Genomic DNA, 15,651 nt, shown 5'->3' on the forward strand with positions numbered 1-15,651 from the left:
CTACTGTTGCTTTACAGATGTATTCTCGTTCCTTTCTGTCTGGTGTTGTGTGTCTGATCTGTAGCTTTAATAACTGTTACGCCCAGGGAAGTTAGTGCAGTATTAAACTCAAACAAAACCTAGGATGCATTTTACTAAAGCAAACCTCATACCTTTCTAAGGTGTTGCACACAATTTTTGTACCACAGTTGATATGAGAGTATGACAATGTATTACTAATTACTAGCTAATCTAATAGAACCATACACTAAATTATAGATAGACAGTGTCCCCCTTTTGTAGACGCACTTCAAAGCTAGCATGCCTCTTTTTTTCATTTTTTTTTAGCATTGTTTGACCTTTGAAACTGAGGAAGTTACCTCTATCGCTTGTAGCTGGTTCTTCAGCCAGACAGCCAATTACATCATAGTTAAAGCCACAGACAGAGTGAATAAGGTGCAAGGCCACCCTGCTTTTGGTATTGAATTGGAATCAGAATCTCATGAGTCTAGCCTGCTTTTTTGTGACTCGGCCCCCTCTATTCTTGAATCCCAAACCACCTCCCAAATCTCCAGGGCTGATAATATGACATTTAATTTGTGTTCCCCTGCATGAGGGAATATGTTTAGTAACATTTTTATTTTTAAACAAGATATTTAACCCGTTTTGACTTTTGAAACTATTACCTCCTCTGGGAAGTAGGAGAAAGTGTTGTGTTGTGAGACTCGGTACATAATCAGTGAGTATATCATGTTTACATGTCCATCCCATGTTTCCTAACTACATCCCAGATGCCCTTTGCCTCTTCCTCATCTAGTTTTTGGTTTGGCACCTAACAGCTTTAACAGCCCAGCTGAAACATCTCTTAAACAGAAAAGAACCCATAGCTTATGCTACTCCAAGGCAAAATACATAGTAACATGCTTTCCAGAAAGTGCATCAAAAAAGGTGGAAAAATATAAAAATTTGCATGAAGGCTAAAAGTACTGTAGATTCAGCGGCTGCTCATTTAATCACATCTATAAAAATAAAATGAAAAGCTCAATCTTTTTCTTTCCAGCCTGGCCTAAGCTTTCCCATCGTTTCTGTTTAAACACCTCTGTCAAGAACTCCCAGAACAGTCCAGTTCATTACCTTCATGACAGCTCCAGAGTTTTTTTTTTTCTACAGCTGTCATATAAGAAAGTTGTTCAGTAGTAGATCAAAATACCATTGCATAATAGCAGCCCCTTTTAACTAAACGTAAGCTAAGGACCATTTAACTTTGTATAAAATTCAATTCTTGGGGGTAACACAAAGTTGGAGTTTTTTCCAATTAGTTATCCTGTCAGTCAGTGAATGGTGGACGAGTGTCTCGTCTGTCAGTGTTTTTCTCTTTATCCCTGTTGTTCTGTTACTGTATGTTAGCCTGGGAAATGACTTGGTGATGCCCACTCTCTCACGCCTCAATCCATTGCTGCTAGCTCGCTGGTCGACATACAGTACATAGCTTCTACTGTACTGTAAACCAGTGCCATCATCGCCTCACCCTTCCACGTCCTCACCCCCTCCCCTTCCACGGTCTCTCATCTTCTTGTGATGTCTTCAGTTGCTCTTTTTTGTGTTTCTCAGTTTTTGAAGTCTACGAGTAACAGCCAGAGTATCAATGATGATGATAGTGCGTCTTTTGAGGAAACATTCAATAACAGATGCCTGTTAGGGGGTTAGATAAGTACATAAAAATACCAGTAACTTAATACTGAAAAGGACTGTTCAGTGTGTACTTTCTAGAACTATGAAATACAGAGCCATCCTGCCAAAAGATGTATCATCATTGGTTTACTGCTTCCAGGTGTATTTGTTAATTTTTATAATTCCGTTAGTCATACCTTCAAATTTTTTTCAGTTTGAAAAGCATGACCTATTATTATTGTCCTGAAAAAGCCTGTGTATTCTGTATATTTAAATATTTTGCGACTGTTTTTTCATGTTATTTTGGCAGCATCATTTTTGGCAGTTTATTTGAATTGTTGCTATGGTGATTACAGTGGACGAATGAGGAAGGGATGCGACAGGCTGCAGTGGCCAATCAGTTTGTCCCGCTCAACACAAACCCCAAGGAGGTGCTGGAGATGAGGAACAAGGTAGGATACCATTTTAACATGGACTCTGTCGATTATTTCAACATGGGTTGATTTGTGTCCCAACTCTCTGCCCTACTCCTGTAGTGTGCACTTATACACTGTTCATCATGGATTTAAAGCATTAGGTTGGTGTGTTGGCTGGAGCGATTTTTCAAAAAAAAAGATTGAATCCATGAGTGGTAGTGCACACTTCGTAAGAATGGTAGAGAATCAGGATTTCTGTCTTTGTGTTATTCAATGCATGCCTGTGGCTCCGTATCCAACCCCTCTCTTTCTGTCTGCTACCACCCTCTAGATCCGAGAGCAGAACCTTAAGGACATCAAGACTGCAGGGCCTGAGTCTCAGGTGCTGTGTGCTGGAAGCATGGTGGACCGCTCCTTTGTCCAGGTGAGTCCCTCCTGTGCCCTGCCCCACCTCACAGCCAGACAAACCCTGCAAAAATAGCAATATGTATGCTGCCCTAAATGCTTACCCCTGAGTCAGACCACATTTCAAATTCTTAAGCTTGGTTTGATTGAGCTTGCCTGGAGCAATGGAACAAATAGAATAGTTGCAGAACTGCAAACCCTGCGCTCAAAGCAAAGGCTAAAAGTATTTGAATGATTTCCAGTATTTGAACCCAGGTCTGACTTGATCACCCCCCGCTGACATTTAAGTTAACTTTGTTATTCTTTGACCACAGAAGTTCAGTAAACCTCATGCTGCATCACAAGCCGGGTTGTGTCCATCTCCTTTGGTTGATTTTAGATTTTCCTCCTCCTTTTGATGACAAACCCCAACATGCTGTTAGCCTTCAGCACTGGTGGCCTTCAGGTCTGTCGGATTGCTTTCATATGCCTTCAGAGTTGAGTTTGCATGTTGTTGGTTTGCCTTTCTTTGACCTCTGGCGGATCCCATTCATAATTTGTTATTGAGGTTTTGCTAGTTTCATTTGAATGATTTTTGAGAGGACTGCTGAGGCCATTGTTGAAGTGTTTGTCTGCTGACCAATATAATGTGCATTATGTGATCAGATTTTACTATTGAAGGTCTTTAGAAGGACTGAATTGAGAAAGAGCTGTTGGTTTTCTCTGAACCTTTCTTCACTGTTAGTTGTAACGTTTTGGTTTTGCGTGATTTGATAGCGTTAAATCTAGAGGTAAACACCTTATGCATTGCATTGGGTTTGTGTCTCCGTAGTTTGACTTGCACACACTCCTGTGGTGTTTGCAATGCATGATCCAGAGCCATTTGTTTTAATCATGATCACGCTTGAGACTGCCCAATTCGCCTCCCTGAAACAAACGCTGCGTGTGTGTGACTATGCGTACAGTATCAAATGTGTGTGTGTGTTCTCGGACTGGGTTCTGTCCCCCTCACTCAGTTTACTATTGCAGGACGCCCCTCTGTCTGACTGTACGGACACTATTGCCAGCCTCGATCTGTCAGAGGCCAATAGTCCTGCTAAGTCTTTTAGAAAGGTACTTCCTGACCTTCCATGACCGCTCACATTACCTCTCACCTCTCTTCTGTTGTTCTGTGTGATATCTGGGGCATGTTCAGTAGGCACCCGTTGTGGAACATTGCAGCTAGAAATAGAATTGATGTGATTCCTTCAAGTCACATGTCAGAAAAAGCCAATTTATTTACCATTTTATATATTTTTATCTCAATGTTCCACAATGTTGTGCCCTGTTGAATGCTGCCCTGTTCTTCATCGCCCCATACATAGGACTCCAAGGTGAGGTACAAACATTTAAGACAACTATTGTCCAGACTGCTTTGAAATGCTCCATACTAGTAGTGACGTCAAACGTTCAGGCGCCCCATTAAATTGTTTTTTTAGAGCATTTAGTTACTTGCTATATGGTTAAATGAGTGAGATAATGTCATGGTTGCAATAGTTTGTGAGTGGGCAATGTATGTACAGTTGAAGTCAGAAGTTTACATACACCTTAGCCAAATACATTTAAACTCAGTTTTTCACAATTCCTGACATTTCATTCTAGTAAAAATTCCCTGTCTTAGGTCAGTTAGGATCACCACTTCATTTTAAGAATGTGAAATGTCAGAATAATAGTAGAGAGTGGGTCAGAAGTTTACATACACTCAGTATTTGGTAGCATTGCCTTTAAATTGTTTAACTTGGCTCACGCTTTTTCAGTTCTGCCCACAAATTTTCTAAATGATTGAGGTCAGGGCTTTGTGATGGCCACTCCAATACCTTGACTTTGTTGTCCTTAAGCCATTTTGCCACCACTTTGGAAGTACGCTTGGGGTCATTGTCCATTTGGAAGACTCATTTGCGACCAAGCTTTAACTTCCTGACTGATGCCTTGAGATGTTGCTTCAATATATCCACATAATTTTCCTGCCTCATGATGCCATCTATTTTGTGAAGTGCACCAGTCCTTCCTGCAGCAAAGCACCCCCAAAACATGATGCTGCCACCCCCATGCTTCACGGTTGGGATGGTGTGCTTCAGCTTGCAAGCATCCCCCTTTTTCATCCCCCATTACTTGTGTCATGCACAAAGTAGATGTCCTTACCGACTTGCCAAAACTATAGTTTGTTAACAAGAAATTTGTGTAGTGGTTGAAAAACTAGTTTTAATGACTCAAACCTAAGTGTATGTAAACTTACGACTTCAACTGTATATCCTCTTAAATTGACATGTTGAATTATTTTGCCATATTAAAGCGCCAATATGTAACTTTCTGGGCGATCTGATCAAATTCACATAGAAATGAGTTATAGATCTGTCATTCTTATTGAAAGCAAGCTTAAAAAGCAGTATTTGTTCTATGTGCGCTATTTCTATGCATCGCGTTCTTAAGTTTCGTTTTTGTATCTTACTTTTGGTTTTGTACACCAGCTGAAAATGAAACATTTTGGGTTATGGAAAAAGTATTTCACAGCAGTTTAGATGGTAAAATGATTCTCCACACACTCAAAACATGCTTGTTTTGTCACAAACTGAAATTAGGCTAACTATTAAGATTTCAGAAACCAGGAAATGGCTGACCAATTTCTGCATATTGCACCTTTTTTTAAATGATTGTATATTGCGCTAATGTCCCTAATGTGGACAGTTTGTTACTACCTTACACAAGCTTGCATTTTCACCCCATAAAATGTAGTGGAATTACACATCCTTTTTACCTCAGATTGGTGACGTTAATATAAAAGTTTATAGTCATCACAATGACGAAATGTATTGCTTAAAACAGATCAATATCATTGGTTTTGTACTGTTGATTTTGTCATGGGCTGGGTTGAGCAGGACTTGCAACGCAGAGTTGAGGTGTTCATAAAAGTCACTGGCCACACATCAATACATGGATTTGACAGTCAAACTATCACTTAAATAGCAGCTAACCATTGTCATTGTTGATATCCTATGCCGCGTCGTGATTCATTTATGTTAACTAACAGAAAAAGTGGTCTGTTCCCTTTTTCCGTGATGACAGCCTCCCGAAATCAACAACCGAAATTCCAAAATCAAAATGCAACACTTAAAAATACAAATTGTCCTCTAACCAGTGATGTACACATTATTCCCAGATTCCATGTGATTTTTGTTGCACGTCCTGTTCAAACTAACAGCTCAATCTCCCCCTCTCGCGCAATTGATTTCAACGTGATATCGATATGAGAGATTGACAAATAAGTGTTGCGTTTCTCTTTCCGTTTTGGCGACTCCGAAATGTAGCAGACTGTCTACTGCAGGTTGTTCTCTAATCAGTGATGTAAAAAATATCTCCAGTTTCCATGCGTTTTTTGTCGTTGTGTTAGTTTCAACAGCGCATACAACCTGATATTCCCCCCTAATGATATTAGTGATTTTATTGGCTCTTGTCGAAACAACAGGGTTTTTGGTGCGTGTGCAGTTTATATGGTGCTCGTATACAAGTATATGATTACTATTCTTTCTAAAATTATCCGCTGCCATTGTTGCAACCCCTATTACCAGTCTGTTCAACCTCTCTTTCGTATCGTCCGAGATCCCTAAAGATTGGAAAGCTGCCGCTGTTATAGACCTATATCCATCCTGCCCTGCCTTTCTAAAGTCTTCGAAAGCCAAGTTAATATACAGATCACTGACCATTGTGAATCCCACCGTACCTTCTCCACTGTTCAATCCGGTTTCCGAGCTGGTCACGGGTGCACCTCAGCCACGCTCAAGGTACTAAACGATATCATAACCGCCATTGATAAAAGACAGTACTGTGCAGCTGTATTCCTCGACCTGGCCAAGGCTTTCGACTCTGTCAATCACCGCATTCTTATCGGCAGACTCAACAGCCTTGGTTTCTCAAATGACTGCCTCACCTGGTTCACCAACTACTTCTCAGATAGAGTTCAGTGTGTCAAATCGGAGGACCTGTTGTCCCGACCTCTGGCACTCTCTATTGGGGTACCACAGGGTTCAATTCTCAGGCCGACTCTCTTCTCTGTATATATCAATGATGTCGCTCTTGCTGCTGGTGATTCTCTGATCTACCTCTACGCAGACGACACCATTCTGTATACATCTGGCCCTTCTTTGGACACTGTTAACTAATCTCCAAAAGAGCTTTAATGCCATTGTCCTCAACTAGCCTACCTGGTTAAATTAAGGTGAAATCAATTTTAAAACATTTTAAAAAGTAGAATACACAAGGTTGAAGTTCGAGATTTGGTTGTGTATCAGTAGTTTTTCTCTTGTTTTGTCAGTTATTGACAGTCACTCAGTTAGCAGCGTCAGCTAACAATTTTTTGATTTGGTGAATTAGTCTAGCCAGTTACCTAAACTTGTTGGGCACGTGCCCAGGGGCCCTGACATCCAGGGGTCCCCCATTGATTTTGTTACTCACTCTCACTCAGATCATTAACATGGCATAAATCATGGCAAAATGTGTAGAATTGCAGGAAATTAGCTTTAAAACTGTAAAAATCTATCTCTGCCCCATGGCAAAATTAGTAGAATTGAATGACATTTGTTCCAAAATTGAAAAATGGTATCGTCCCCATGGCCGAATGCATAGAACTGCAGAAAATGTACTTTAAAACGTATATTTTTCTGTCCGCTGTCAAGATAGGGGCCACAAAAAAAAGGGGGAAAGCAGCGACCGCATCATTTTCAACTTAAGTTTTAGGAATATAAATGTAAACTTTCAACATTAATTTCCAATGGACTAACCAGGTAAAAAAAAGTCCAAAAAACGTGGTGCAATTGATTTATTTTGATGATATACCAGAAATCACCAAAACAGGTTTGACCTGCCAAATACTAGTATTAACATACTTAGAAATTCTCAGTGTTGGCATTGATTTAAAAAATTGTCTGACAATATTAATTTTCTGACGCACAACAGCCCTGTTTTTACCAACAATGTGTCCCTTCCTGTCTGAACCACTAGGGAGAGCTGGTGACAGCGTCTAAGGCCATCATAGAGAAGGAGTACCAGCCCAGAGTCATCATCAACCAGAAAGGCCCCAACCCCTTCAACAAGCAGTTCGACCAGGAGCTGGAGGAATACCGCAAGGAGGTGGAACTCAAACAGAAAGGACCCGATGGTAAGACCTGTCTCCTAGATCACCTCTTGGGTCATGTTTGACCAACTCAGAGAAGAAAAAACTGCACAGTTTATTCACCATTAAACTCTCTTTTCTCCATTAACTTCTAGTAGTAGTAGTAGCAGTAGTAGTTCCAGTTCCAGTAGTAGTTCCAGACGGGAAATTGGTTTGCAGTATACAGTTTTAAGAAAGAAATGACAACAGCGGAAAGATACAGAATCACAATATATGTGGGGTATGAGGTAGTTCTTCACAAAGCTCCTGGAGCCCACAACCCATCACAGAGATCCAAATTGTTGTGTTGCATCATTCATCCAGTACAGGGTGAAGGGTCCTCCACAGCCAGCACACAGCTCCCTGGACCTGGGGAGGGAGGCCTGTCCCCCTCTACCTGCCCACAGAAGCCTGCACTGAAGCCAAAGCCCCTCTGTGTCCCAGAGAAGGGACTGGAGGTCTCAGAGACCCCCTCCACGGCCACCCCTACCACCACCTCTTTCCCCAGCCGAGACACCCTGACACAGTCGGGGGATGGTCAGGAGAGCCCTGGGACGTCCACAGGGTCGGGGCCCAGGGGCTACGGTGGAGATTCCCGCCCAGAGTCTCCTCACAAGGATTTTCACTGTGCCATGCTGAAGGCCCTCAGGACCACCAACACAGAACTGGCTGCTCTCACCCTCCTTGAGGCTCCAGGTACTGACTGACTGCAGAGTGATTCGGGCCTGCCCTCCTGCTCTCCGTTCTACATTCTGACACGAGTCCCTTTTCTGTCTCTCCGGGGTTGATCCTGTTCCCGTCCTACCCACTACTTAGCCCCCTCCAATCCTCAAACCTTGTCTGTCCTCTGCCTATGCCCACTTCCTCATGATTAAGGTTGCAAAATGTCCAGGTTTTCCATAAATCCCAGTTGGAGGATTCCAGGAATCAGCAGGGAGGAAATCCTTGAACTGGGAAACATCTCACCAGGATTTCTGGAAAACCTTGGAATTTGGGGAAAGTTTCCAGAATTTTGCAACCCTCCCCCTACCATCTGATCTGACTCATCTCTGTTTAACCAATGGAATCCAATTGCTGATTGTTGCTGTCTGAGGAAGCCTTCCCCAAATGAACATGAATCATCTCTTTCATCAGTCCTGGGCAAGAGACTCTTCCTCATCCTCCTGCTCCTCCTCTTAACATGGACCTGTTTTCCTTTTGGGGTTTGTAAAGGTTTACTACTAATCATCTGATTGGCGTCTCCAATGGAAGAGGTTCCTTATCTGGGGTGAAGGTGGACTTACATGGGTCTTGTTGCCATTGTGGGCTTTATTACTTCTGCAGTGTCGTGTGCAATATCCTATAATAATAATCAATGCCTGTGTTCTTTTCTCCTATGTTCTGTGTGCTGTTTTTATACACTGTATGTGGTGGTGTAAGGGTAGTAATGTATTACACTAATTTCTCTGGGTTGATGTGTGTTGTTTTGAATGAACCCTGTAACTGACAATCCTCAATCAAAATCAATGAATGCATTGCTCTAATCTGACCAGTTGACAACCTTCGTCTTTTCGTTTGTGAAATGGACTTTAAATGAAGTTTGATTCGATTTCCTCCCTAGATGCGTTACCGGAGCCTGAGGAAGAGGTGAAGGGTCAGAGTCAGACCTGCACGCCCCCCAGCACCCCTGTCAGAGCAGAGGAAGGTTAGTTGGCCTAGGGGCTTCTCCTGGGCTACTACTGGGTGTGAGGCACCATGGTTAAGGGTCAAAAACAAGGAATTCAAGTGTTCCTGTCTGTTTTTCTTTGATGTGGTCTTTAACATAACTGTAGTTGCTTTTGAATGTGATGTGTAATAACAGGCCAAGAGGTTTGAGACTAATTAAGGTTAATTGGGTTATATGGGAAACAAACAAACCGTAAGATCATAGGGGTATATTTCAAAGTAGGATCAATGAGTTAGCCAGCTATCTTGGCCAAATGTTCTGAAATAACATTTTATTTTTTAGAAAGATGCACTTGAAATGAACATGGTCTGTCTCATTAACTCAACAACAAAAACACATATCTATGTTTACCTTTCTTAATGAACCAGAAAATCTATTGTTATTTCTGGTTGTTCATCAAAGTTAGCTGGCTAAATTATGGATCCTGATTTGTAGTATACCCCTCATGTAGTGGAAAGTTCAGTGTAATTCAGGGTTTACATTTTCATCCAAGGAATATCCTCTTAGATTATGATTCCTCAAGATCAACAGAGCGCTACAAATGGGTAATGTACCAAAGATAGCCATAGCTTTTAGAGCGGAGTGCATTTTTCTTACATGAGATTAAGATTGAAGTGCATTCTGATCATTTAAGAAAGTATTTTGTTTTATTCTCCCTCTTGGTCTTTATTACTGTTGGATTACATCTTTTAAAGTCAGCAGGAGACTGTCCAATACAGTATAATGACACTACTTGTTGTAAAACCATAAAGTACATTATTTCCCAGACACTTCTTGTCATGGATTATACAGTAATAAAGAATTAATGCATCAAGATCTATGGAGGCCTAAGAGGAAATAGTTATCCTTCCTCTGATTTTCTGAAGCCAATACTGTGCTTCTTCCAGCATCTCCCAGTATAAACCATAACAAGTGTGTGTTCTGTAGGAAGTAAAGTATAGAAGGGAAGTAGAATGTGATTGTCTACTAGACCAACCACTGGTGTAATCTAATCAAAGATGGTTTAACACTCGTCTTACGTTACATTAAATATCTTACAATACCCATTCACTTCTCCATTCTCCATCTTTTGGAGTCTTGTTGAGAATGGATTTTTGCTATTTTTTTTTAATTTAATTTCTCCTGGTGTTTCTCCTAATTTCATTTGGATTTTTCTGTTATAATTTTAACACTGTGGTGGCTGTGATTGACTTGCATCTATAGATGTTTGTTTCTACCTGTGCTTCTTCTTTGTGGCTGCGTTACTATCAGGAGATGGAAATGCTAGAGAGTACCTGTTGCCATAGTAAGTACGTATTGTTCCAACTCACCTCCGCCCCATGGCTTGTGTTCAAACTATTAACCCCATCGTTCTTTGCATGGATTCACTCATCCGACTCTTCCTCTTCCTCGTTCTCTCTCTGTGTCTCTGTGGCCCGCTTGGGTTGAGTATCTATTCCTCCTCACTTTGGTCCTTGACTTCCTGTTCTTTCCCTCTTATTTCCTTTTGTTGCCAGGTGCTATTTCAGAGGTCCTCCCTGTCTGAAATGACAGTATCTCTTAAATGATGCGATTGATGTTAACACCACTTCCTATACAATCTATGTTCCTAGCCAGCGACAGTGGAGAGATCTGAGATAGACCCAGCAACAAATCTCTTTTTAGGTAATCTCTTCCTTCCCGGAGTTGATCTATTGTGAACTTAACCTTTTGAGTCTTACATGGGAACATCTTATTTTAAAACTATATGAAATCCTAAGTTCCTGCATTAGAATTCCCATGAATAAAATACATGAAACAGGTAATGTATATTGCTATTATAATGTATTGAATGTTATGTTTTTGTTCCAGATGAGACCAACCTCTGGTGTATACACAGCGCTCCTGTATTTTAGTGGAGTGTGGCTGTAGTAGAATGCATGCTTTTTTCCCCCGCTTTGCTAAGTGTGAGGCTTGTTTTGTTGGCTTAGCAGTAACATGATGAACATCTTCCTATATCAATTGTTTGTTAAACATAACATGACACAGCAATAAATTAATCTTCATCAATATTCAGAGGATATTCAGGGGTTATATGGATAATCAGTCTGGTGTGTATACCTGCTAGTAATATGAGTTAGAAATACAGTATATTGTCTGTGGTTTGTATGCATGGTGAGGAACTCGGACAAACAGCGGACAGTGGTTGTCTTGTGCTACATTGACTGCACAGTTTATACACAAGCATGAAGATGAACTGTACTTAATCCCACTGCACTCTATAGTTTATAGGCACATGAATTTGATATACAGTGCATTCAGAAAGTATTCAGAACCCTTGACTTTTTCCACATTTTGTTATGTTTTCCTCAATCTACACACAATACCCCATAATGACAAAGTGAAAACAAGTTTAGACATTTTTGCAAATATATTACAAATAAAATAGATTTGCTATGAGACTCGAAATTGAGCTCGGGTGCATCATGTTTACATTGATCATCCTTGATGTTCCTACAATTTGATTGGAGACCATCTGTGGTAAATTCAATCGATTGGACATGATTACACCTGTCTTTGTAAGGTCCCACAGTTGACAGTGCATGCCAGAGCAAAAACCAGGCCATGAGGTCGAAGGAATTGTCCATAGAGCTCAGAGACAGGATTGTGTCTCCATTCTTTAAATGGAAGAAGTTTGGAACCACCAAGACTCTTTCTAGAGCTGGCCGCCCGGCCAGACTAAGCAATCGGGGGAGAAGGGCCTTGGTCAGGGAGGTGACCAAGAACCCGATGGTCACTCTGACAGAGTTCCTCTGTGGAGATGGGAGAACTTTCCAGAATTACAACCATCTCTGCAGCACTCAACCAATCAGGCCTTTTATATTAGAGTGGCCAGACGAAAGCCACCCTTCAGTAAAAGGCACATGACAGTCTGCTTAGAGTTTGCCAAAGGGGCGAAGGTTCACCTTCCAACAGGACAACGACCCTAAGCACACAGCCAAGACAATGCAGGAGCGGCTTCGGGACAAGTCTCTGAATGTCCTTGAGTAGCCCAGCCAGAGCCTGTACTTAAACTCGATCCAACATCTCTGGAGAGACCTGAAAATAGCTGCCCATCCAACCTGACAGAGATTGAGAGGATCTGCAGAGAAGAATGGGAGAAACTCCCCAAATACAGGTGTGCCAAGCTTGTAGCTTTTATACCCAAGACTCAAAGCTGTAATCGCTGCCAAAGGTGCTTAAAAACCTGTTTTTGCTTTGTCATTATGGGGTATTGTGTGTAGATTGATGTTGGGGGGGGGAAACTATTAAATCTACAAGGGCCTTACCCTTCCCTGGATTTTATTTTAAGCATTAAGTTATAGAGCTGTTGAGCTTTGCTTTGTGAAATGGTCAGCGTTCTTGTCTGAGTCTTCAATGTAAAGCTTTTGTGGTCCGAGTCTTCAATGTATAGCTAGGCGGTGGTGGTGGCTAGTTGAGCTGATGGTGTTATTCTATATATAGGCATGCCGCAGCTGAGGAGCATGTTGTCTTATTGATGCCTGAAGATTCTGATCTGCAGACGTAGACTGTTTTCATGGTTGATATAGATATGTGTTCACGACTAGCTGGACTACAGAATAAAGACTGAATGATGGTAGAAGAAAATTGGATATATCGCTGTTGTGGATTAATCTGTAGCCCAAATGAGAGTAATGTGAAATGGCCAATGTAAATAGTTGAATAGCAGATTGTAAAAGCTGATCTCATATCTGCCTTGATACGTGGTCTCATCTGTATTGCAGGCCCTGTAAATGAACCGTTTCCTCCTATCTAATTAGATCTTCTCCTCCCTCCCCCTGCTCTCCCGCCCTCCCCCACAGAGCCCCAGCTGGAGCACACCTATAAGGACGAGAGTGACCAGGCTACACTGAGACAGACCCTCCCTAACTTGTCCCAAGACAACCAACCCTCTGACACCCCAGCCCCCACCCTCCCCGCCAAAGACCCCACTCCTGCCCCTCCCACCACCATTGAGGGGGAGGAGCCTGCTGACGCTTCCGCCGCCGGCAACCAAGACTGTGAACAGGACGGTGACGAATATCCCAGCAAATCGCCTTCCAAGAAGAAGAAGACGTTCCGCACTCCCTCCTTCCTCAAGAAAAACAAAAAGAAGATGGAAGAAAAGGAACAAAAAGCAAAGGAACCCTAGATGAGACCACTGCCTGCACACCCCTCTCACGCTTTGTAACCCTTTGCTTCCCCTTGAGCGAGCCACAACCCACATAATTTTATGTTGATGCTTTTTATAATTTGTTTGCCTGGCATTATAACTTTGTGGGCACCTCCCTAGTGTGTGCTAATTTTCTATAAAAAAGGGTCAAAATCACTTACGAAGTTTTAATAAGTCGCTTTAATTGGTGAATGACTGTGTGCATTCAGTCTGGTTCAGTGTGGCTTGTTACGCATGCTGTCTATTTAGGCCCACTACTTGGAGTGAGCAGTGCATTTTTATTTTCATATTATTATTATTATTTTATTTTTATTTTTTTAATAGTTAATGAAACTCGATTAACCACTACAATGTTTTGGGATTGTATCAAAGTGCCCCCCCAAAAAATGAAAATAAGCTTTTACTCTGTCATTTAACTGGTGGTAACCGATTCAAAATGTATAACTACAAATGAACTGCATGGTGCTAATTTCAGATTTTTAACATTAGCATTAAATCTGTTCACTCAAACATGGGGTCCAAGTTAGGTTTTTCTTGGCCTATGGCCCTTGAGAACTCAAATCATGTCAAGAATAGCATAACAACTCTTAATCTGAATTTGACATTCCGTCACTCCCGTACCTCTTCTATCACCCAGGGTTTAGTGGCACCTGGTGAGAGGGAGAACTGCTGCTCCAAACACAAAGACAAACAAACGGGACCTAAGAGGACAGATACAGTACTAGACAGAGAATACAAATGTATTTTATATGGTTAATGATATAGCTATAATCAATTTATTTTGTTATTCAAAAAAATCTTCATTTAGCCATTTTCATTTGCTGTGAGAGCACTGAACTGAAGCACCACAGCCTGGATTGCTGTTTTTTAACCGTTGCTTTTAGAGGAAACAGTAGGTCAGCCTGGATCCGAACTGAACGTCAAAAAGAACAATTCAGTCTGGATTCAGGCTACCGATAAGTATATAGGGAATGTTGGAATACAGTTGTTTTGAAGCCACATCGTACCATTTTAACACTGCATGCATGATCAGTGACCACACTGCAATGGACTACTCTCTGAATCCCCTCTGAAATGAAATAACTGTCTCAAGAAAACATCTCGCTTTCAAGTTGCACTCAAGACACTGGAGTTCATGTAATCTATCTGTTGGTGTGATCTTACAGCCTGGTCCCAGATCTATTTGTGCTGTCACACCAAACAATGGCAATAGGAATGGACGAAATGACACACCTGGGACAAGGCTAGCGATCTTACACCTTGGCTTTTAAAAAAGTTGTCAGGCAGAGGGGCGTTGATGCCGGACCAATGTCATGAATGAATCCCACTTGCCTGTGAAGTTTGATTTTTAGACTATCAAAACCTTGCCTGGTCCCAGTTCTGTTAGTGCTGTCTTACCAATGGCATAAAGGACCATAGGAGTTGGCAAGATGGCACAAACAGATCTATGACCAGGCTACTATTAACCTGGTATATTACATAATTGATGCAAGCTGAGGACATTAGCCTGTTCCCTGAAGAACCGCATGGCATTAAACTAAAGCTTTGAACTTGTATTGTTTGTTGTCTCTACATTATGACTGTAACTCCCTTTTACTTATTGTTAATAACTCCCTTTTACTCCCTTTTACTTATTGTTGTTAGCACAATAATAGCAAAGTCCTTAGTCATTTCTTCATTTGAAGTCACTTAGAATTGTTTTAAACTTGCAGCTAAGCTGTTCCCCCATTACACAAATGTGTAATTATACCATTTATACACTACCATCTTTTTTTCACTGTACTGTTTATTTTTGTTCAATCATTAATAAAAATCCTTCCTTCAAACAATTCCAAATGATCATTTTTGCCAAGACTAGTAAATCTTGAGTTGACTTTTCATCAGCAGAACAATACTAATGGTATTACTCGCTGATATTAGTACTACACTGAACAAAAATATAACCGCAACATGTTAAGTGTTGGTCCTATGTTTCATGAGCTGAAAAAAGAACCCAGAAATTTAACATATGCACAAAAAAAGCTTATTTCTCTCTAATTTTGTACATATTTGTTTACATACCTGTTAGTGAGCATTTCTCATTTGCCAAGATAATCCATCAACTGACAGGTGTGGCATATCAAGAAGCTGATTAAACAGT

General features: G+C 41.2%; 1 protein-coding gene across 17 annotated transcripts in view; it reads left to right on the forward strand.

The window, feature by feature from the left end:
- The window catches only part of LOC106561289 (alpha-adducin), a 53,654-nt gene extending 38,314 nt beyond the window's left edge, over positions 1-15,340 (forward strand). For 2 of the 17 annotated variants that reach the window (XM_014125136.2, XM_014125192.2), the window contains exons 11-17: positions 2,007-2,102; positions 2,398-2,490; positions 7,485-7,641; positions 7,960-8,331; positions 9,236-9,319; positions 10,592-10,629; positions 13,162-13,385. In XM_014125136.2, coding sequence (XP_013980611.2) covers positions 2,007-2,102; positions 2,398-2,490; positions 7,485-7,641; positions 7,960-8,331; positions 9,236-9,319; positions 10,592-10,626 — 837 coding nt within the window. In that variant the 3' untranslated portion in view covers positions 10,627-10,629; positions 13,162-13,385. Of the gene's footprint in view, positions 1-2,006; positions 2,103-2,397; positions 2,491-7,484; positions 7,642-7,959; positions 8,332-9,235; positions 9,320-10,543; positions 10,630-10,836; positions 10,913-10,932; positions 10,985-13,161 lie in introns of those variants that run through there. The other 15 variants (XM_014125081.2, XM_014125086.2, XM_014125146.2 and 12 more) reach the window with 14 other exon arrangements.
- The last annotated feature ends 311 nt before the right edge of the window (positions 15,341-15,651 follow it).

The sequence above is a fragment of the Salmo salar genome, chromosome ssa01 (assembly GCF_905237065.1).
Source record: "Salmo salar chromosome ssa01, Ssal_v3.1, whole genome shotgun sequence".
Lineage (NCBI taxonomy): Eukaryota > Metazoa > Chordata > Actinopteri > Salmoniformes > Salmonidae > Salmo > Salmo salar.